The sequence below is a fragment of the Rhinatrema bivittatum genome, chromosome 3 (assembly GCF_901001135.1).
Source record: "Rhinatrema bivittatum chromosome 3, aRhiBiv1.1, whole genome shotgun sequence".
In the NCBI taxonomy this organism is placed as follows: Eukaryota; Metazoa; Chordata; class Amphibia; order Gymnophiona; family Rhinatrematidae; genus Rhinatrema; species Rhinatrema bivittatum.
This window is the reverse complement of record NC_042617.1, coordinates 379,338,871-379,361,989: the sequence shown is the minus strand read 5'-3', so window position 1 is coordinate 379,361,989 and position 23,119 is coordinate 379,338,871. Positions and strand designations below refer to the sequence as shown.

Sequence of the window (23,119 nt, the reverse complement as noted above, 5' to 3'; positions counted from 1 at the left end):
TTTACTTCAGTAAGGTAGTCGTTTAAGATATGAGTTTTTTTTTAAAGTGATTGAGCATTGAATAGAGTAAGAGATAACAGAGAAAGGCCGAGGAATTGTGTGATTGGTGAAATCATTATTGGAATTAGCCTTTGATGACGGTTGTAGTGTTGTGGGAGAGGCTTAGTTTGATGTTTACGTTGATTCTTGATGATTGGTATGGAGTATTCGCCATGGCAAACATGGTGATGTATAGGGATAGGGAAACCAAGAAGCATGTTGATCTGTTTGTGTGGTATAGAGAGAATATTAGAGGCTTACTCGAGTGCTCCAAAGAAGATGAAGATTCAAGGGCCAGTAAACTGGCTTATTATTGACCCGAAGCTGGCTTTAGGATCAGGGAACACTATCTGTTGAGGTTCCAGGGTTTGTGGAGATTTTGGATTACAATTTCAATTTGTTTTCCTGTTGATGAATAAAGCTTGGGATCTATTCTCGTCTCCCTTACACGAATCAGCTGACTTGAATCTTGTTGCCAATGTAATTTATAGATTTAAAGATGATATGCTGAATTCTAATCAAGGTATGAAAGGAGAATTAAGCAGATAATGAAAAAGAGTATGATCTCAGGGGCTGCACGAAGGGGCGCACAAAGGGGCAAGCCCCTTTGTCGCGCGACGCCGGAGAGATGTGAAATTTAAAATCCCTCTCGTCTCCCTGATTGGATGGTAAGTCTGGAGGGAGGGACTTAGCTGTTGTGCTGTGATGCTGTCTGTGCGATCGCAGATCAGGCTCGCCGGGGGGAAGGGAACAAAAAGGCCTTACCCCGACGGGTCTGGGCGCCGATCGCGCAGGCCTTCCTCTTGCAGCGGCAGCAGAAGCGGTAGCGTCAGCAGCAGCGGCGGCCTCAGGTTGTTATTGTCAGCGGCGCCGGAGAGAGGTGAAATTTAAAATCCCTCTCGTCTCCCCGATTGGACGGTTATACTACCCACCTTCTTTCCCAGGCCCCATTCTATTCCGTGAGAACAGGCTCTGCATACCCTTGACTGTAAACGTGCTCTAGGTTTCTACCTAGACCGTACAGCTGCCCACAGGAAAAGCTCTCAATTGTTTGTTTCTTTTCATTCCATCAAATTAGGGCAGCCTGTAGGTAAGCAGACTCTCTCCTCCTGGTTAGCGGACTGCATATCCTTTTGCTATCAGCAAGCAGACATTCCACTTCAAGACCGTATTAAAGCACACTCTCTGTCAGGGCCATGGCAACTTCAGTAGCGCACCTACGCTCTGTGCCGCTTCCTGACATTTGTACGGCTGCTACCTGGAGTTCTCTCCATACCTTTACAGCCCATTATTGTGTAGTCAAGGCTGGAAGACAAGATTCCATCTTCGGCCAGTCTGTCTTGCGCAACCTTTTTGCAACTTGATGTACCAACACCCTTCCTCCTGCCCGTTAGGATTCAGGATGTCCTCTACCAAATTCCACCCCAGTTGTTGTGCCTGTTGCATGTCTTTGGGTACATTTGGTGCATTTCTCGGACATCCTCTGCTCGATACTCACCCATATGTGAGGACTATCATCCTGCTTGTCCTGTGAGAAAGCAAATGTTGCTTACCTGTAACAGGTTTCTCACAGGACAGCAGGATATTAGTCCTCACGAAACCCGTCCGCCACCCCGCGATGTTGGGTTTGTTACGCTTTCTTATTTTATTTTTTGGCACTTTCTGTAGCTTTAAACAAGACTGAAGGGGGACCCCTGCTGGCTGCAGGTTTAGTGCCATGCTGGGCATGCCCAGTAGGGGCCAGTCAAAGTTCTAGCAACTTTGACAAAAATGTTCCATGATTGGGCTCCATCCTGTGATGTCACCCATATGTGAGGACTAACATCCTGCTGTCCTGTGAGAACATCTGTTACAGGTAAGCAACATCTGCTATACTTATAACTGCGTACAAGAGTATTATAATGCAAATTATACATATAAAAGAAATGTTTATAATTTGTAATAATAATAAATATTATATTATATAATCCTAAAATACAAGTCTTCTGTAAAATTAATAAGAACATAAGAAAATGCTATACTGGGTCAGACCAAGGGTCCATCAAGCCCAGCATCCTGTTTCCAACAGTGGCCAGTCCAGGCCATAAGAACCTGGCAAGTACCCAAAAACTAAGTCTATTCCATGTTACCATTGCTAATGGCAGTGGCTATTCTCTAATTGAACTTAATAGCAGGTAATGGTGCTGTCCCGGCCTACCCATCTCCCGCCCATACTCCACCCACATCCCGCCCCTTTTGCTCAAAACCCTTGTAATGCACGTACCACGAGATACGCGCGTGGCCAAGGGCCTTTTAAAATCCATGCAGCCTGCGCACTTCCAGGTCACCCGAGTATCTCCTGGCTTGGCCGCAAGTATGGTTTTGAAAATCTATTTGTTAAAGAATATGTAAGAAATCTCGAGTGAATTATTGTGCTGAAGTTGTATCATCCAGTGAAAGACATCAAGTCTCATGTTAAACTATGATGAAATCATTATCTGTCACTCCATCCAAGCTTTCTGAAATATTGTTTACTTATAACAAAGACTGCAAATTTTATTAGGTATTGTCTATGAACTGTTTTAGCTTAATTGTTTACTATTCTAATAAGTTATTATTTGTGATATAGGATGTTTACGATTTGGCTATCCTAGCCTTTTTGATATTGTTAATTTGTTATTTTAGATAAAAAGTAATAAAAAAAATACACTGAAAAAAATAAAAAATTCGTATAAATTTAATAGTTTTAAATATAATCTACAGTAATTACTGTTTTTCATTAATAAATATCACATGATACAGGTATATTTGTTTGTTGCAACTTAATATTTGCGTTCACTATGGGGCAGATTTTCAAAGCTCTACGCGCGTAGGGCCTATTTTCAAAAGGCTCGGCGGTGCGCATAAAGCCCCGGGATGCGGTTATGTCCCGGGGCTTTTCTGAATGGGCAGGACGGGGATGTCGCTGGGTGGGCCCGGAGGCGTGGCCATGGACTCCGGCACAGCGCTCGGCCGGTGCGCGTAAATTCTAAAACAAAGGTACGTTTTGGTTTTTTTTGGGCTGGGGGGCGGGGCAGGGAACAGGGAAAGCCAGCTGGTCTTCCCAAGGGCTCGGCGTGCACCCCCTTGCGCGCGCCAACCCCTGATTTTATAACATGCGGGCGGCTTGTAAAAAAGGGTGTAATAATTGTTTACTCAACGCGTTGCCTGTTTTGAAAGTATTTCTGTTTTTCTGTCTCTAATGTTATGCAACGAATGTTGTTACCCTGTTTGTGAATCACCCAATAAAAACAGTGATTACAAAAAAAAAAAAAACATGCGGGCGGCTGCATGCGCATGTTATAAAATTGGGCTTACATTTGTGCACGCCAGGTAGCACGCACAAATGTACCTCGCATGCGTACCTTTTAAAATGTGCCCTGTATGTTTATGTATATATATATTTTTATATATATATATAGAGAGAGAGAGAGATTGCTGAGCCACTATTGTGGAATTATGTAAATCTGTTTATATATGAAGTTATTTATTACTTTGTGTGCTTTTGTTTCAGGAGACTCAAGTATCTCTTCTACTACTCTATCAACACATCTGAATAATGGAAACTCTAGAAATTGTTCAAGTCAGCAAGAAGATGATTCTGGCTGTGATATATCTAATGAAGACAGAATTGATTCAGTTAGTAGCCTGCATAGTTTTGAACATCCTAGTCAGTCCTTCAAATTGGTAGTTAATACGCTGCCCATTATGGAAACCAATCATGATTGCAAAGAAACAAGCATTTCAACTAGCACACAATTTTTGCAGCATATATTTAGACTAAGAATGCTGACAAAAACAGGAAGTCTTTTAACAAATTTCACAGTGTTTGAAAGTGACTTTTCTACAATATCTGATTCTATTTTTGGATTACTTGATGGTTTGATTACATTTTGTAAGAATCCAAACTCTCTATGTTCAACTATTCAAACGGAAGCAGTTTGTGTTTTGACTGATATAATAACTAATTCATCTCTCTGTGACTATCTTCTGAAAAACCACTTCAGGAAATTGAGAGAATTTAAAAAAGGCTTAATACAGTATGTTTTGTTAAATTGTGACATCAACAGGGTAAGTAAAATATCTTTCTCTTTTCATGTAAGTTGATAAAATGTTCCTTTATAATTTCACTGACTAAGAAATGCTTTTCCATCCATTTGAGAGTATACTATATTAAGATGGTGTTAAATAAGTTTATATTGTTTTAATCATTTTTCCATACATTATTTTGAAGATACTCTTCTCACGTCAGGATTATGAATGTTTTTATACTGTATGTCACTAAGTGACTAACAATTTTTAATAAATATAAATACATAATATAAATTTCATAAATTTGAAACATAATGAACATTTTTTACTAACAGAATATTCCATACTATAAAACCAAACATAAAACAAATAATGAAATGAAATGCCCCACATATATACCACAAATTCATAAATGTAATTTATTTATTTTTATTTAAAATTTTTATATACCGGCATTCATGTTGCAAACACATCATGCCGGTTTACATATAACAGGGGTGTACAGTGAACAATTCAATAACCTATTTGTGTAGAAGGAAGCAGTTACAAATAACAAGGTAAAAGAACTGGGAGGAGAGAAGAAAAGGGAGAGAATAACATTAGGTATAGGTATTTACATTAGTAATAACATTTTTACATGTGGAAGTGGTAGAATCTGGCTGAATAGAATTAATCGGTGTCCGGGAAAGCTTTTTTAAACAGCCAGGTCTTAATAAAAATTCAGTTCAGTCTAAAGAGAAAAAAACTTCAAATCCAGCCATCTGGTTATAACTCTCTGAAGTTCCATCACTGACATAATGGAAAATCAGTTCAACATGGAGAGGAAAAAAAATCTCCCTTGCTCACAGCTTCTGTCATATTCAACCTTCATTTATCACTTCCATAACTCTCATTGATGTAATGTAAAATCAGTTGAAATTGAAATGATCGGGAGCTTGGGGCTCCCAGGACAGCATGGCTAATTCAGCACTGCTATCGACGGGAAAAAGCAAGTTTGCTTACCATAAACGGTGTTTCCGTAGATAGGATGAATTAGCCATGCTGTCCTGGGATCTGTCAATCAGGTCCGGGAAGCGGAGCTTTACAAAGCAGAGATTTTGATTTTAGTTCTCTGCGGCTGCACATGTGTTCCCGCGCAGGAAAGTAACAGATTCTCCTCAGTCTGTGATTAAGCTGTAGTTCGGAAAGACGGTGACTGCCAGGGAGGAGGGTGGGTCAGCATGGCTAATTCATCCTGCTATCTACGGAAACACAGTTTACGGTAAGCAAACTTGCTTTTTCCCGTCGATAGCAGTGCTGAATTAGCCATGCTGTCCTGGGAGCCCCAAGCTCCCGATCATGTTGTTTATGGTATATTTGTTTGTACGTGATCATGAACAGTGTGGCATTCACTGTGTACAAGAAGATAGAGATTGCAGAATTGCGTGTTCTATCTTCGCATCAGTGGCTGCTTGTTGATCAAGGCAGTAGTGCGATGTGAAGGTATGGAGCGATGACCATGTAGCTGCCTTACAAATGTCAATGGTTGTGCATGTTTAAGGTGTGCCAAGGAGGCCGCCACTGCTCTAACTTGGTGAGCTTTGGGAACAGAATGTAGCTTTAGGTTCTGCTTGTCGTAGCAGAACTTGATGCACTGTGCTATCTAGCTGAAGATGGTGCGTTTAGCCACCAGTAGTCCAGGCGCTTTCTGGTCAAAAGAGACAAAGAATTGAGAAACACGGGAGTCCGAGTAGACCAAGGCCTGTAATTCACTGACTCGTCGTGCTGATGTTACTGCAACCAGTAGCACCACCTTCCATGTGAGGCATTTAATATGTGCTGAGTCCATGGGCTCAAACGGAAAAAGCATAAGCTGTTCAAGAACTATGTTGAGGTTCCATGGAAACTGGAGGTTTGGAGATCGGAGGGTGAAGGTGAGTTAACCCCTTGATGAAACGAAATAGTAAGGGGTGATTGGAAATAGGAATATTGTTAAGTGGTCTGTGATATACCGCTATGGCACTGAGATGAACTCTAATGCATGAGGTTGCAAGAACAGCTGTGTACAGTGTATGTAGATAATCCATGAGTAACTCAGGTGAACAGTACACCGTTAGAAGTGCACTAGGTCGAGTATCGTTTCCTTTTATAACTATAGTTTTTTCTTGTTGAGAGTTTCCTGGATTCTAACAAAATGGATTGTGCCGAAGTGGAAACTCTCTGTTCTGTTAAAAGGAGCCTCTCAATCTCCATGCTGTCAAATGGAGAAATGAGTGTAGTGGGTGTAGAAGCGTTCCTTGATCTTGGAAGAGAAGATCTGGGCGATTCAGTAATTGAATGGGGTCCGTGATGGACAGTCTGAGAAGGAAACTGTACCACGGTTGTCTTGGCCAGGCTGGAGCTATCAGTATCAGTTGAGCCTAGTCTGTTATGCACTTATTGAATTGTTCTTGTTATGAGTGGTATGGGAGGAAAGGCATACAGGAGGCCTGTCGCAAGGGAATGAGGAAGGCATCCTGGGCAATCCTGAACTGACTTGGTCGTATCGAGCAGAATTTGGGAACCTGAGCGTTTATCTCTGTTGCAAAGAAATCTATCGCTGGCGTCCCCCATTGCATGAAGATGCCTTGGGCTACCTCCGAATTGAGTGTCCATTCGTGAGGATGAAAGTTGTGACTTAGCCTGTCCGCTCTTGTATTTGCTACTCCTGGTAGATAAGTTGCTTGCAGATGTATGCAATGTTGGAGAGCATGTTTTAAGATTATCAGGGTTTTCTTGCAAAGGGACCATGAACCAGACCCTCCTTGCTTGTTGATATAAAACACTGCCACTTGATTGTCTGTGTAGATCATGACCCTGCGACCTTTTAGGTGGTCCTGAAACACTGTAGTGCATTTCGAATTGCTCTGAGCTCTAATAAATTTATCTGCAGGGTCTGCTCAGAGATTGTCCATAACCCTTGTGTTTCGTAAATCTCAAGATGTGCTCCCCATCCCTTGCAAGATGCATCTGTGGTTAAGACTGCGTTGTGAGGAGGAGGATTGAATACTGCTCCTTTGGACACGGAGTGTAGGAGCCACCATGTTATGTCCTGTTTCATCTCAGAAGTCAACGATAACTTCTGTGTCAACGGTTGTGAGTGTTGTTTCCATTGACATTTTAGTCCCCATTGCAGGCGTCTCATGTGTAGCCTGGTATTGGGCACTGTGAAGATAGCCGCCGCCATGTGGCCGAGAACTACCAAAATTTGTCTTGCCGACGGTCTTTGAGTGTTGTTCAACGAGTAGAGAAGTTGATGTATTTGTATTATTCATTCTGTTGGGAGATATGCCCGGTTGCAAACAGTGTCCAGGCCTGCTCCTATAAACTGTAGTCTCTGTGTTGGTTGGAGATGTGATTTTTGAAAGTTGATCACTAGCTCCAATTCTTGTAAGCACTGTATCACTCGTCGATGGTGATCGAGTAAGATGTCCGGGGTCAAGGCTATTATTAGCCAATCGTCCAGAAATGGAAAGATGGTCATACCCTGTTGTCTGAGATGAGCCACCACCACCACAACCATGCATTTGGTGAAAACCCTGGGTGCAGCCGATAGTCCAAAAGGAAGAACCTTGTACAGGTAGTGTTGATGGCCGTAGCGAAAGCATAGGTAACGCCAAGAGGATGGATGGATTGGAATATGTGTGTACGCATCCTTCAGATCGATGGGTTGAATATTTGTGTACACATCCAGTCGTTGGGTTGAATCAGAGGTAAGATCGATTTTAACGATACCATCTGGTGGTCAGGAATTTGTTCAATTTCCGTAGATCTAATATGGGGCGAAGGCCACCTGACTTTTTGAGTATGGGGAATAAAACCCTGCTTTTTGGATTTTTCGGGAAAATTTGTCGAATGGCCTGCTGTTTGCAAAGCAGAGTATTCTCTTCCCCCAGTTGTGGTTGGAAGCTTTGACTCTTCAGAGTGGAAAAGTGAGGTAATATGGGTTTTGTGGTAAATTGGAGTTGATAGCCATGTCGTATATCTCTAAAACCCATTGATCGGTTGTTATTTTCTCCCAGGCTGCCAGGCAAGAATGAATTCTGCCCGGTGGTGCTTGATGTAGTGGTGGTGGCTGGGTTATTAAAAAGACGGCGTTGATTTCACTGCAGTAGCCGATTGCTGTGTTTGCTGTCTCTGGTTACGTGGCTTTACCCCTACGTTGAGTCGTGTTGTTTTGTTGCGGCGGAGGACACTGGTAAGATGGATATGTCTGTGTATGAAAGGATTGATAAGACCTGTAAGGCCTACAGTTATAGGATTGTCTACGTATAGATCCCATATAACGACGCGTGGTCGAGTAGTTTTCCAACTCTATCTTGAAACCGTTCTCCGAACAGGTTGTCTCCTGTACACGGGAGGTTCGTCAGCTTCTCGTGTAAATCTTCTCGTATCGTACTAGTGTAACCATGCCATCCTACGAGCTCCGATGGCTGTCACAGACGCCCTAGAAGATGTTTCAAATGCCTCATATATCGATCACAGAAGGTGTCAAGAACACTCCTCCATATCATGAAGAGGCGGTGGTACTTGATCCACCGTTGGGGAAAGCAAACCTTTCGTTGCTTATTTGCACTCATATAGGTATTGTACTATATAGAATTGATGGTGCATAATGCGGGCATTCAACATTGAGTTGTGATACGTCTTCCTGCCAAAGTCATCTAAACACCGGTTGTCTTTGCCAGGTGGATATGAGGCATGCGACTTTGCTTTTTGGAATCTTTGCATTGCCGACTCTACCACAATTGAAGCATGTGGTAGTTGTGGTATAGAGTAAGGCGATGTTTTTCGCATACGGAATTTTATATCAGTTTTCTTGGAAACCGCTGATAGAGAATAAGGCATTTCCCACAACTTCTGTAAGACAGTATGTAATAATTCGTGTGGTTGGAGAGATGTTGGTTCTTCCGGAGCATCGAAAGTCTTTAGAAGACCAAAGGTTTCTAATCTAGGGTCTGTCTCCTTTTGGACCTCTAGATGTAGTATCGTGCCCAACTTTTCTAAAAATCTTGGGTATGTCAGGTCCTCTGGAGGAGAATACGGTTCCTGTGGTTGTTCCTGTGGATCCGATGGGAATCCAGTAGATGACAATGGGGATGTTTGTGGAGACAGAGAATCTATAGGGGTATCTTGCTGTTTAATTGGTGAAATTGGTCGTTTCATCATTGGGGATGCCGGAGGCTCCACCGACTGTTCTCTGGAAGTATGTTTTCCCGTCGATAGGGCTCCCGTCGATAGGGCTGAATTAGCCATGCTGTCATGGGATCTGTCAATCAGGTCCAGAAGGCGGAGCTTGTCAAAGCAAAGATCAGAGCTTTGCTCTCTGTGGCTGCGCGTGTGTTTCCGCGCAGGAAAGTAATGGAATCTCCTCAGTCTGTTCTTTCCGCGCGCGGGATGGCACGCGGAGCTATTCTTCTCCTCAGCATTAATAGAATAAAACATGTCAAAATCGGGGTTTAAACCCTGTAATTGCAGCAAGGTAAAGTCGGTCACAGATGGCCATGACTGATGCTTACCGATGCCTAGGACCAGCTCACAATCGGGAAGATTGTGAATTTTGCTCAAGGATGTTACCCAGAGCACTGAAGCAAAGGGCCTACAGGCTTCAGGAACTGTTTGCCTCATCGGAGGCTCATTCGTCGCCTGGTCCTGCGATTTTTATCAGCTCCCTCAAAAAAGAGGGCATCATCATGGGATCCTCAGTCCTCCAATCTTGGAGGTAAGGAGGTGGCAAGCCGACAAAGGCCATTGGATTTCCAGAAATCCAAAGAGCCAGAATCGCCGGCGCAGGACACTTTGGCGCCAAAAATCTCGGCGCCTAAGGCGCCTTATGCGCACAGAAAAGGATCGGCGCATAGCACTTCAGCACCTGAAGAAGTATCTGCGCACAACATTTCTATGCACATGGCGCCAGACACCTGTGCGCACGCAGCCGAAGGACCCTGCGCGCACGGTGCAGAAGATTTCTGCGCGCAGGGCGCCGAAGACATCTGAGCACACAACTAAAGGAAACTCTACGCGCACGGCGCAGTCTACATCTGTGCGCACGACGCATATACCACCTGTGCGCCTGGCGCCAACCATATCTATGCGCACGGCACCAGAGACATCGGCGCCGATCACTCTTGCGCGTACAGAAACAGAAAGATATGCGCACAATTCTAGATCTGCGCATAAATCCAAATCCGCGCATAAGACACATGAGCACCTATCTCATGAATTACAAAATGAGTTGAAACAAAGACGTGGAACCTCACACAGGTCGTATTCAGCCTCTCCATCAATAACCTCACCTCGTTCGGGTACTTCCCTTTCTTCGAGAGATAATTCGACAGAGTTTATAATAAAACGTAGAAAACGATCACCGTCTTCTCGGAAAAGTCATACAGACGCGTCGTCACACTATTATCATAAGCACTCACGACACTCCCACCACAAAAAATCGGCAAAGAGGAGTGCTAAATGGGAAGTAAGCCCTTCGACTTCAAAATCGTCTTATATACCAACTTCAAATACCTTCTCTCATAGAGAGGTAATACAAGTTGCTTCCTCCACCGCTTCTACAGCTTCAGAAGATTCGAGGGACATCATATGCGATGAGAAACAGAAGGATCCTAAAGTATATACTACTTTACCTCAGAACACACCATTGCACCCTAAATCATGTGGGTCACAAGAACCAGATGATTGTACAATAATGCCCCCTCGTACAAAAGAGGCATTTTATCAGTTGTCCCAATCCTTAGCAGGTTTTTATGAAACTCTTCAGTTATCATTCAAAATGTTAAAATTACTGCTGACAGTTCTCCGGAACATAAGCCACAGACTAATAGGGAACCATCGGTGGAGCCTCCGACATCTCCCATAGCAAACCGACCAGCTTCCCCAATTTATAAACAGGATACATCATTTGATTCTCCTTCACCGCAAACATCCCCATCATCATCTATGGGATTCCCATCGGATCCACAGGAACAACCTCATGAGCCGTATTCACCTCCAGAAGACCTTACATACCCAAAATATCTGGAAAAATTGGGTACAATACTGCATCTAGAGGTCCAAAAAGAGACAGACCCTAGGTCAGAAACCCTTGGTCTCCTAAAAATTTTTGACACTCCACGGGAACCAACATCTCTTCCACCACAAAAGCTCCTGCATTCAGTCTTGCAGCAGTTTCCAGGAAAACGGACATAAAATTCCGTATGAGGAAAACATCACCATACTCTGTACCACAATTACCTCATGCTTCCATTGTAGTAGAGTCGGTGATGCAAAGATTTAAGAAAACAGTCACATTCCTCATACCCACCAGGCAAAGACAACAAATATTTGGATGAGTTTGGAAGGAAAATATACCTTAACTCAATGTTGAACGCCCGGATTATGCACCATCAATTCTACATGGTACAATACCTGTATGAGTGCATACAAGCTATAAAAGGTATGCTTTCCTCGACTGCAGATCAGATACCTCCGCCTCTTCATGACATGGAAGAGTGTTCTCGTCACCTTTTGAGGTCAATCTATGAAGCATAAGAAACATTGTCTAGGGCATCGGCAACAGCCATTGCAGCCCGCAGACTAGCATGGTTACGCTCAAGTTCCAGACGTGAAGATTTACACAAGAAACTAACGAACCTCCCATGTACAGGAGATAACCTGTTCGAAGAACAATTTCAGGACACAGTGGGTAAACTAAAGAAAGAAGCTCTAGAGTACAATCATTAACATCACATCCTAACTATTCGACCACACGTCATTATATTGGATCTACTCGTAGGCAATCCTATGCCAGGAGATCCTACAGATCTTACTAGTCCTTTCGTACACAGACTTACCCTGCGTATCAGTGTCCTGCTTCACAACAGAATACCTCAAACCAATGTAGAGGTAAACCACGTAATCAGAGACAGCAGGCACAACAACCAGCTACTTCAGTGAAAGCAACTTCATCTTTTTAGTTACCCAGCCACCACCACAACATCAAGCACCACTCGGCAGGATTCATTTCTGCCTGACAGCTTGGGAGAGGATAACATCCGATCAATGGGTTTTGGAGATAGTACATCACGGCTACCAACTCCAGTTTGTCACAAAAACATATTACCTCAACTTTCCACTTTCAAGATTCACAGTTTCCAACCACAACTAGGGGAGGAAATTGCGTTGCTTCGCAAACAGCAAGCAATTCGAAAAATTTACCCAGGGATCCAATCGTAGGATTTTATTCCCCATACTTCCTCATACCCAAGAAGTCTGGTGGCCTTCGCCCCATCCTAGACCTAAGGGAATTTAACAAATTTCTCACCGAAGAGAAATTCAAAATGGTATCGTTTAAATCAATCCTTCCTCTGATCCAAACCAACGACTGGATGTATTCCATCGTCCTGAAAGATGCTCACACACACATTCCAATCCATCCATCCTTGTGGCGTTACCTATGCTTTCACTACAGGCATCAACACTACCAGTACAAAGTTCTCCCCTTTGGACTATCGGTTGCACCCAGGGTGTTCACCAAATGTATGGTAGTGGTGGTGGCTTATCTCAAACAACAAGGTATAACCATCTTTCCATATCTAGACGATTGGCTCATAATCGGCCCAACTCCAAACATCTTATCGAGTGATACAATGCTTGCAAGAATTAGGATTGGTGATCAATTTTCAGAAATCACACCTACAACCAACACAACAGTTACAGTTCATAGGAGCATGCCTGGACACTACGTGCAACAGGGCATACCTACCAAGCGACAGAATATCACAATTCCGTATTCTGTTAGATACGTTGAACCATACTCTGAGACCTTCAGCGAGACAGGTTTTAGTAGTCCTCGGCCACATGGCAGCGGCGAATTTCATGGTTCCCAACACCAGGCTACACATGAGACGCCTGCAGTGGGGCTTGAAACATCAATGGAAACACTCACAACCATTGACACAGAAGGTATCGCTGACTGCCGAAATGAGGAAAGATTTAACATGGTGGCTCCTAAACTCCACCCTATCCAAGGGAGCATTGTTCAGTTCCCCTCCTCACAACGCAGTATTAACCACAGATGCGTCTCGCAAGGGCTGGGGTGCACACCTCGAGATTTACGAAACACAAGTGTTATGGACAATCTCGGAACAGAACCTGCAAATAAATTTATTGGAACTCAGAGCGATTCGCAAAGCATTAGGAGTGTTCCAAGACCACCTGAAAGGACACAGGGTCATGATCTACACAGACAACCAAGTTGCGATGTTTTACATCAACAAACAAGGAGGGTCCGGTTCATGGTTCCTTTGCAAGGAGACCTTGGCAATCTTCGAACATGCTCACCAAAATTGCATACATCTCCAGGCAACTTACCTACCAGGAGTTGCAAACACAAGAGCGGACAAGCTAAGCCGCTTCTTTCATCCTCATGAATGGGCACTCAATACAGAAATAGCCCAAGGTGTCCCTATTGAAGGTGGGGGACACCTTCAATAGATCTCTTTGCAAAAGAGATCAATGCTCAAGTCCCCAAATTCTGCTCGATAAGACCAAGCCAATTCAGGATCGCTCAAGATGCCTTCCTCATCCCGTGGACGACAGGCCTCCTATACGATGTGATATCCTGGATGAATGTCGGTATATAAAAATTTTAAATAAATAAATAAATATACGCCTTTCCTCCCATACCACTCATAACAGGGACAATTCAGAAATGCATAGCAGACAAAGCTCAACTGATACTCATAGACTCGGCTTGGCCGAGGCAACCATGGTACAGCTTCCTTCTCAGACTATCCATCATGGATCCAATTTGATTACTGAATCACCAGGATCTTCTCTGCCAAGATCAAGGAACGCTTCTACACCCGCTACACTCATCTCTCCACTTGACAGCGTGGAGATTGAGAGGCTCCTTCTAACAGTACAGGGAGTTTCCACCTCTGCACAATTCATCTTGTTAGAATCCAGGAAACTTTCCACAAGGAAAAATTACAGCTACAAATGGAAACGTTACTCTACCTGGTGCACTTCCAAAGGTGTACCACCATTGGACTGCTCACCTGAATTGCTCATTGATTATCTTCATACACTATATGCAGCTGGTCTAGCAACATCATCCATCAGAGTTCATCTCAGTGCCATAGGGGCATATATCATAGGCCAGTTAACAATATTCCTATATCCAATCACCCGTTACTATCTCGTTTCATCAAAGATCTAGCTCACATTCGTCCTCCGATCTCTAAGCCTCCAGTTCCATGGAACCTCAACATAGTTCTGGAACAGCTCATGCTTTTTCCATTTGAACCCATGGACTCGGCTCATATTAAATACCTCAAATGGAAAGTTGCATTCCTGGTTGCAGTAACATCGGCATGAAGAGTTAGTGAATTACAGGCCTTGGTCCATTATTCTCCATATTTACAATTTCATCACCAAAAGAGAGTTCTCCGAACTCACCCATCCTTCCTACCAAAAGTGGTTTCCCAATTCCACCTCAATCAGACCATGGAATTACCCACCTTTTTCCCTAAACCTCATGCAAATGATAGGGAAAAATTACTGCACACACTAGATTGCAAAAGAGCTTTAGCATACTACAAAGAAAGGACAAACTCGGACTCCCGTGTTTCTCAACTCTTTGTCTCTTTTGACCCAAAGGCATCTGGACTACCAGTAGCTAAACGCACTATCTCTAGCTGGATAGCACAGTGCATCAAATTCTGTTACGATAAACAGAATTTACAGCTACACTCTCATCCTAGAACTCACCAAGACAGAGCAGTGGTGGCCTCCTTGGCACACCTTAAGAATGTACAACCCATTGACATTTGTAAGGCAGCAACATGGTCATCGCTCCATACCTTCACATCTCACTACTGCCTTGATCAACAAGTAGCCACAGATGCGAAGATAGGGCAAGCAATCCTGCAATCTCTATCCTCTTGTACACGGTGAATGCCACACTGTCAAAGATCACGTACAGATATATATATCAAAACGTGATCGGGAGCTTTGGACTCCCATGACAGCATGGCTAATTCAGCCCTGCTATCGACGGGAAAAAGCAAGTTTGCTTACAGTAAGCGGTGTTTCCATAGATAGGATGAATTAGACATGCTGACCCACCCTCCTCCCTGACAGTCACCAAGTCTTCGACTACACGAAGGCTTAATCACAAACTGAGGTGATTCCGTTACTTTCCTGCGCGGGAACACACGTGCAGCCACAGAGAGCAAAGCTCTGATCTCTGCTTTGACAAGCTCCGCATCCCGGACCTGATTGACAGATCCCATGACTGCATGGCTAATTCATCCTGCTATCTACGGAAACAGCGTTTACAGTAAGCAAACTTGCTTATACTGTGTTCCGGGGAGCTCGTTGGGCATCTTAAAGGATGATTGAAGAGTTTCATAAAACCCCGCCAATGATTGGGATAATTGAAAAAAATGCCTCTTTCGTTTGAGGAGGCATTGCTGAATGACCAGATTGTTTTGGTAGTTCACCTGTTTTAGGTGGTACCGTAGGAATTTTAGGGGAAACAGTTGGTATATCATACTTGTTCTTCATCTTGCCATCTGTGGTCTTAACGGAATTATCTGAGGACGTAGATGCAGCAGAAGAAGTGATTTGTATTAATTGTCTACGAGATAAGGAATCTACGCTTCGTGGGTGAGATGACCTAGAAGTGGAAGGGCTCACTGCCCATGTATCTCTCATCTTCGCCGCTTTTTGATGTGAGTGACGTGATTGTCTATGGTGATGGTGTGACGATGATCCTGTGTGGGTTCCATCTTCCGACAGTGATCGTCTGATTCGTCTTGACTTCACCTCTGTAGGATTAGAGTCTGAAGAGGTGGAATGAGGTATATCTGGAGACTGATGTCTTCATTTTACCCCATGTGGTATTGAATGATATTTATTTATTTATTTATTTTTAGTTTTTATATACCGAAGTTCTTGTATGATATACAAATCAATCCGGTTTACATGTAACAGAGAAATGCCAAAGGCATGAGTGGGCGCCCAAGGGCTTTACAAGGAACAGTTAGAACAATTAAAACAAAGGAAACAAAACAGAAACAAAACAAAAGAACTCCTTAAAAACAATTAAGTAGTAAATCTCTCAGGGATATACATAAATCTCTAAGGGTTATACATACAGGCCAAAGAGCTTTAAATAAATAAAGCAGATTACAACGATAATAACAGTAGAAACAAATTATACAGAAAAACGCAGCGGTTGTACGAGTATTATTGGGCGCTGTAGTAGGGCGGGAAGCATTTGATAGGAGAGTAGCTATGGAATGAAATCAGGGAGGGTATTATAGAGAGTAATTGAATTGAGTAAGTTTCGAAATGAGAACTACTGATGGGAGGTTCGACTTACTGCTTGACTAGGAATTCAAATTTATAGGGAGGGAAACTGAGAAAGGAGTACAAAAGTATGGGGAGAGGTCCAATTGGAAACTGCTTATATGTCTGTGAATGCTTGGCTGAAGAGCCAGGTTTTTAGCTTAGTTTGTATGTTTGTTTGGACTTTTGTAGTCCACTGTGCGTCTATCTGTATGCTGTCGAGTGCGCCAATGTCTTCGGCGCCATGTGCGCCGATGGTTGTTGTAAGTTGTGCGCATATACCGACTTGTGCGCATAAGTCATCGCCATGTGCGCAGATGATGTCGGCGCCGTTGTGTTCAGCGCCGAGCGCGCAGAAGTCTCCGGCGATGTGCGTTCAAATGGCTTTGGCGCTGTACGCGCAGACGTCTTCGGCGCCTTATGCGCATATGTTTCCTGCACTGTGCGCACCGGTATCTTGTGCGCCGATGTCTATTCGGACGCAGAAGTGTTTTGCGCCAATGGTGATTTGGGCACAGAAGGTGCTTCAGGCACATAAGTTGTCAGCGCCAAAGTTTTAGGCACCGTTGTTTCCTGCGCCGATCGCCGAGGCTCTTTCGGTCCTCTGTCATCCGAAGGCCTATGTCGGCTCGGTAAGTCCTTACCTCCAAGCCTGGAGGGTTGATGATCCCACAACGACGCTCTTTTTTTTGTGATGGAGCCACCGTTGACGAGGGACCCGGTAAAGAATAAGCCTCCGATGGCTCGGAAAAAGTGAAAAGTTCAAGCATTCTGTAGGCCCATTGTTTTTGGGCTCTTGAGGACATTCGAGCACAAAAATCACAATTTTGTAATTTATGTTCTGGTCCCAGGCATCGGTAACATCGGTCATGGCCATCTGTGACCGACATTACCTTGCCACAGACGCAGGGTTTAAACCCCGGCTTTTTTGACATTTCAAGAAAAATAAGAAACGCTGAGGAGAAGTCAACCCAGCGTGCGATCCCGCTCGTGGTAAAAACAGACTGAGGAGAATCTGTTACTTTCCTGCGTGGGAACACACGCGCAACCGCAGAGAGCTAAAATCTAAATCTCTACTTTGTAAAGCTCAGTCTCCTGGACCTGATTGACAGATCCCAGGACAGCATGGCTAATTCAGCCCTGCTATCGATGGGAAAAATTTTTTTTTGTTCACAGCATCGTGACATTCAACTTTCATCTTAGTACTTCATGTTTCCTGATATGGTCCATGTTTTGGCACACTAGCGCTGCCTCAAGGCAGAATTTTGGAAGACATTCCAAAAAAGGCAGTTATCATAACCACCATCGACCATAATCCATGCCACTTCGAGGGAAAATCTTATCAGGTATTCAGAGCGGCAGTTGACATACCACCAAATAGCTGCCTCAATGAAGAATCATTTAATAAAAAATATTGAGCTTAATTACCAATAATAATTGATTGGAGAAATTAAGATCTTAGTTTATATACAGTTTATGGGTTGTATATTATGTGATTTTCCGTTAACAAGCTTCACCCAGCAGTTTCTTTCATAAACCTGACTGCATCTTAATGTTCTAGGAGTTTGTTTGGTAAGATGTTTTTTAACTTTATATTTTCAAAAAATAAATACCTTGTACAGAAAAAACAATCCAATATAGATTAAGGAAAAGAATTCAAACAAACATGTCCGTATGTAGTCCTCAAAAAGGAGAAAGACCCAAGAGAAAACAAAGGGGAGATATACATAAAATATAGAAAAGCCATCTCTCAGTATTTAAACATAACAGGAAGGACTCCACAATGTACACTCATATACAATACGTGGGTCGCGTGCACATACGCACGGCGCGCACAAGGGGGTGTGTGTGTGTGTGTGTGTGTGTGTGTGTGTGTGTGTTAAAATTTTGCAAATTTGCACGGCGACGAGATTGGGGCTCCTCCAGTTCCCTCCCAGTCCGCTCCAATTTAGGAGTGGACTGGGAGGGAACTTTCCTACCCTAACTTACCTTCCCCTCTCCTCCCCACCCTCTAAATCCCTTTTTTTTTCCTTCGAGTTACTTCAGGGCCCGACCAGAAGTAACTTGCCCGTGCCGGCATTAGGCCGGCACGTGAGGCTCCAGGATAGTGAGGAATGGTGCTGTCCCAGCCCGCCAGTTTGTCAGGTCTAGGTACTTATGCACATGTGGCGATTTTTATACAGGCATGGAAGATTTTAAATCCACCTGATAATATATTAAACAGTGAAAGAACGATCCTGAGAACTTCTGGAATCAATAAGGCAATGAATCTGAGAAGGCTAAAAAATAAACTTCTCCGTAGAATTAAAATTAAACATTTGCATGCAAAACAAAGTGAAAACCTAGTCCCCAAAGAGGCTACTTCCTGCTTCATTTATTTTATTTATTTATTTAAAAACTCTTCTATACCATCGTTTAGTTAGAGAACCATCACAACGGTTTACAGAAAGGCACGATAATAAAAAAAACGGGTGGTATAGATTACAACTTAATTGTGTGCCATCAAGGTACGGTAACATTTTAATACAATAAACTATGGGGTACATTTTAAAAGAGAGCGCGCGTGCGCGTACTTTTGTTCGCGCATCAGTATGCTGGATTTTATAAGATATGTGCGTGGCCGCGCGTATCTTATAAAATCCGGGGTCGGCGTGCACAAGGGGGTGCACATTTGTGCAACTTGCGCGCGCCAAGCCCTGCGTGCGCTGCCCGTTCCCTCCACCCCCCCGCACCTTCCCCTCCCTAACCCACCCTCCCGGCCCTATCTAACCCTTCCCCCTACCTTTATCAGAAAAGTTACTACTGCCTCTGGGCAGTAGTAACTTCCGCACGCCGGTGCGGCAGGCCCCGACACAGGCCGCTGTGTCGGGGCACTCGGCCACGGCCCTGGACCGCCCACACGACCCCGATCGAAAATCGCGCCCCTTGGCCACGCCCCGGGACTTACGCGTGTCCCAGGGCTTACGCACGCCGCCGAGCCTATGCAAAATAGGCTCGGCGCGCGCAGGGGGGTTTTAAAAGGGTTACGCGCGTAACCCTTTTAAAATCTGGCCCTATATGTGTAAGTTAATCTTGAATATTAGGAACATATTAAGCGGAATGTATTCAACATTACTATGCATTTGTATGTTATAAGTAACAACTTCTAGTTTGGTGCGTTCTTATCAATCATCTGTTTTTCTCGTTCTCTTTATCTTTATAAAAATTTCTTCGTATGTTCCTGTGTAGCTCTACAAAAGTCCAGAAATATCGTGGCTTTATAACCTGTAAACAACAAATTAATAGAACAAAAGAATAATCAAAACAGAGCCTGATCCTGAAAAAGTCAATAATAAGTTGGCCCAATGAGCTTCATCCACAGCTATGGATTCTAGCAATGCCAAAACATTCAAATCTTCTACCATATACTGTGAAGAATCTTGAACAATGTCCCCATCTTCAGCATTTCCTTTTACAGGAAGGTAATAGGCTTTACATATTTTAGGCATAGCCACGTATGAAATTCCATGCACGTCCTACATATGAATCAAATAACTCATGGGGGAGATTTTAGCTGCCACTGGAAAATTCTTAAGATTTATTTTAGTGGTATTGCTTTTTGTATGATTTATTTTTGGATTATGTTTAGTGCTTTTTTTTTTAATTAGATAATTTTTCTTTGAGACAGCTTTCGGTGGGTATGTCAGTTGCCAATTTGAATACCTGTATTGATTTTTCATTATATTAATGCTGGGAGTTATGAGTTGAAGGTTGGATGTTGCAGATGCTATGAGCAAAGAAAGTTTTTCCTTTTTATGTTGCACTTACGTTTTATTACATTTATGATTTTTTGGTATATATGTGGGGTATATATGTTTTATGTTTGGCTTTGGTTTTGTATTATGGTATATTCTGTTATAAAAATTAAGATTTTTTTTAATTTATCAAATTTATATTATATGTGGAAACACGATGTACAATACTACAAATGTAAGTTTATAAGTTACCATTCTCCTTTTGTCTTTGATAATTATAACTTTGTGGTAAATAATAGCTGATTTTATGTATCTGGTTATTTAAGTTTAATATGTAGTCTGTAGTACTTTATTGAAGTAAACTCTTAAGGATATGTGTAAAAAAAAAAAAAAGGGAATAAATACCTTCAAAGAGCCTGATTCCTCAATTGATTTTGATAGTCATAACTCAAAAAAATTGACAAGGGCTTTTCAGAGATTGTTTCAACTAAAACCCAACATCATAGATGTGCTTTTTGCTAGCAGGAGAGAGAACATGTGCACTGGTCTAAGAATTGCCTATGGATTTCATTGTGCCATATTTTAAGGAAATCATGAAGTATATCAGTGGTTGAATAACTAATAGAAATTGGTCCCTGTTTCTTATCGTATAATCCACAGGCCTTGAGACACTACATGACAGACATGCTCTTGATCAGACTTTTGTATTTGTATTCTTCTACTGTATTGTTGCAAGCATGCCCTTTCTGCCACAGGCTTGTACCATAGCAGCATGATTTTAAGATTAAACAGGAATAGGTTTTAGTCCCCTTTATTATGTCCCTAAGGAAAAATATTATAAACATCATAAATCTCATAGCAACCATTCTTCTAGGACAAGCAGGATAGTAGTCCTCACACATGATAACATCATCAGAGAGCCCAGCAGAGAAAATGTATGTTTCTAGAAACTTTTACTGGCACACTGAGTATGCCACTATCCATGCATCAACGTGGGGTCCCTCTTCAGTCTTTTCTTTTCCACGGAGCTATCGTCTTGCAGTTGTGGAGCTCTGCTCTTTTCTGTGTGTTTCAAAGGTTTTTCCCTGTCTGCTCTGACTTTTCCCACGCCACCATTGCCTTCCCTGTCCAGTGCGATTCCCATTGTGGGTTCCTCTGAGGAAGAAGGCCTGGTGCAGTCTGCAGCACCACCAAGGCCCTTCATTCCACGACTGGTGTTCCCCAGTCTGGTTCTGGGTCCTTTGGTAGCCTCAGTGCCCTTGATGCTTGCGATGCCCAAACCGAGGAGTCCGGTTAAGGGCTTACCACTGTTGTCTCCAGGGGGATCTTAGTGAGGAAGATGCCCTGTATGACCCGTGGAGAGATGATACCTCTGAGTCCTCTTCTGATGACTCGGGGGATCTTCCCTTGGACCCGTCTCCTCCTGATGAGTGATGACGGTCCCCATAGTAAGATTTGACCTTTGCGGGTTTTGTCTGTGCCATGGCAGAATCTATTCTGTTTCAGCTTCTAACAGAAGAAGATGCCAGACATAAGATACTGGAGGATATCCAGTTTGTTGATGCCCCTAAGGAAATGGTGGCTGTTCCTGTACATGAAATCTTCAAGGAATTACTGCATAGACTTTGGGAACACCTCATCTCTGTGCCTCCAGTGAATGGAAAGGCTGATGCTATGTACCTAGGACAGTAGGCCTTGGGGTTTGTGAGGCGTCAACTCTCACATCAGTCTGTTGTGGTGGAGTCCATCCTGAAGAAGGCCAAGCGTTCCCATACCTATGCCTCTGCCCCTCCAGGTCGAGAGTACAGAGCGCTGGATGTGCTAGGCACGAAGTTGTTTCAGGATTCCATGTTGATCGTCCGCATTGCTTCCTACCAGCTGTACATGACCCAGTACTCCCAGAACCTCTGGAAATAGGTCTAGAAGTTATCAGAGCAGCAGCAGGAGGACACTTTTTTTGGCTCTTGTCTAGCAAGGCTTGGAGTGTGGTAAGCATGAAGTACACTCCACCTACAGCATGTTCAAAACCTGCAGTAGGGTGGCAGTGGTGGGCATTGTTGCCCGCAGGATGGCCTGGCTCGGAGCCTCTAATCTCCGGCTGGAGGTTCAGGAGAAGCTCATGGATCTTCCATGCACTGGTGAGAACCTTTTTGGTGATAAGGTGAGGGATGCTGTGGATCAGCTGCAAGATCACCACGAGACACTTCAGCATCTTTTGACTGTGCATCAGACCCACCATCCTCTGCCAAGAAGTCCTCACAGCAGGGCTTGTGGATGTCTTTTTACTGCTGGATGAAATATTATCCTCCGGCTTCTCATGTCCAGGCTCAACGTGTCAGCTCTAGAGGCCACCTGAGACAACAATGGACGCCCCAGACCCCAGCCAGCTCCTCAGCTGAGCCCCACTATGGGGTTTTGACTGGCTTGTGAGGGAGCATAAGCCAATCGGGTGTACCCTTGGCATCGGACTCTCCAGTCTGAGGTCATCTGCGGTGCTTCATGAACATCTGGGCCAGAGTCACCTCAGACCGTTGGGTCCCATCCATCATTTGTCGAGGGTATCGACTCAACTTGCTTGGTGTTCCCGTGGACTCTCCCCCGTGCCCCTCTTGGGGTCAGTCCTTGCATCAGGAAATACTTTTGTTGGAGCTGTTCGCCCTTGTAGTGGCCAGAGCAATAGAACCCATCCCACTGTGGCAGCAAGGGAAAGGGTTCTATTCTCGCTATTCCTGATTCCAAAGAGAACAGAGGGTCTCTGCCTTATTCTGGACCTGAGAGCCTTGAACCGGGACAGAGCCAGAAATAGTGAACATGGATAGGAAGTGTGAAAGCCAGATGTAGTGGTAGCGGATAGGGAAGAATGAGAGCCAGAGATGGTGATTAGAAGAGGGAATGGTTTGGTAGGGACATACATAGAGGGATGTTAATGG

General features: G+C 43.6%; 1 protein-coding gene across 1 annotated transcript in view; it reads left to right on the top strand.

The window, feature by feature from the left end:
- The window catches only part of MEI4 (meiotic double-stranded break formation protein 4), a 165,597-nt gene that overhangs the window by 33,184 nt on the left and 109,294 nt on the right, over positions 1-23,119 (top strand). Inside the window, exon 3 of the mRNA XM_029595578.1 lies at positions 3,572-4,128. Coding sequence (XP_029451438.1) covers positions 3,572-4,128 — 557 coding nt within the window. The remainder of the gene's footprint in view (positions 1-3,571; positions 4,129-23,119) is intronic.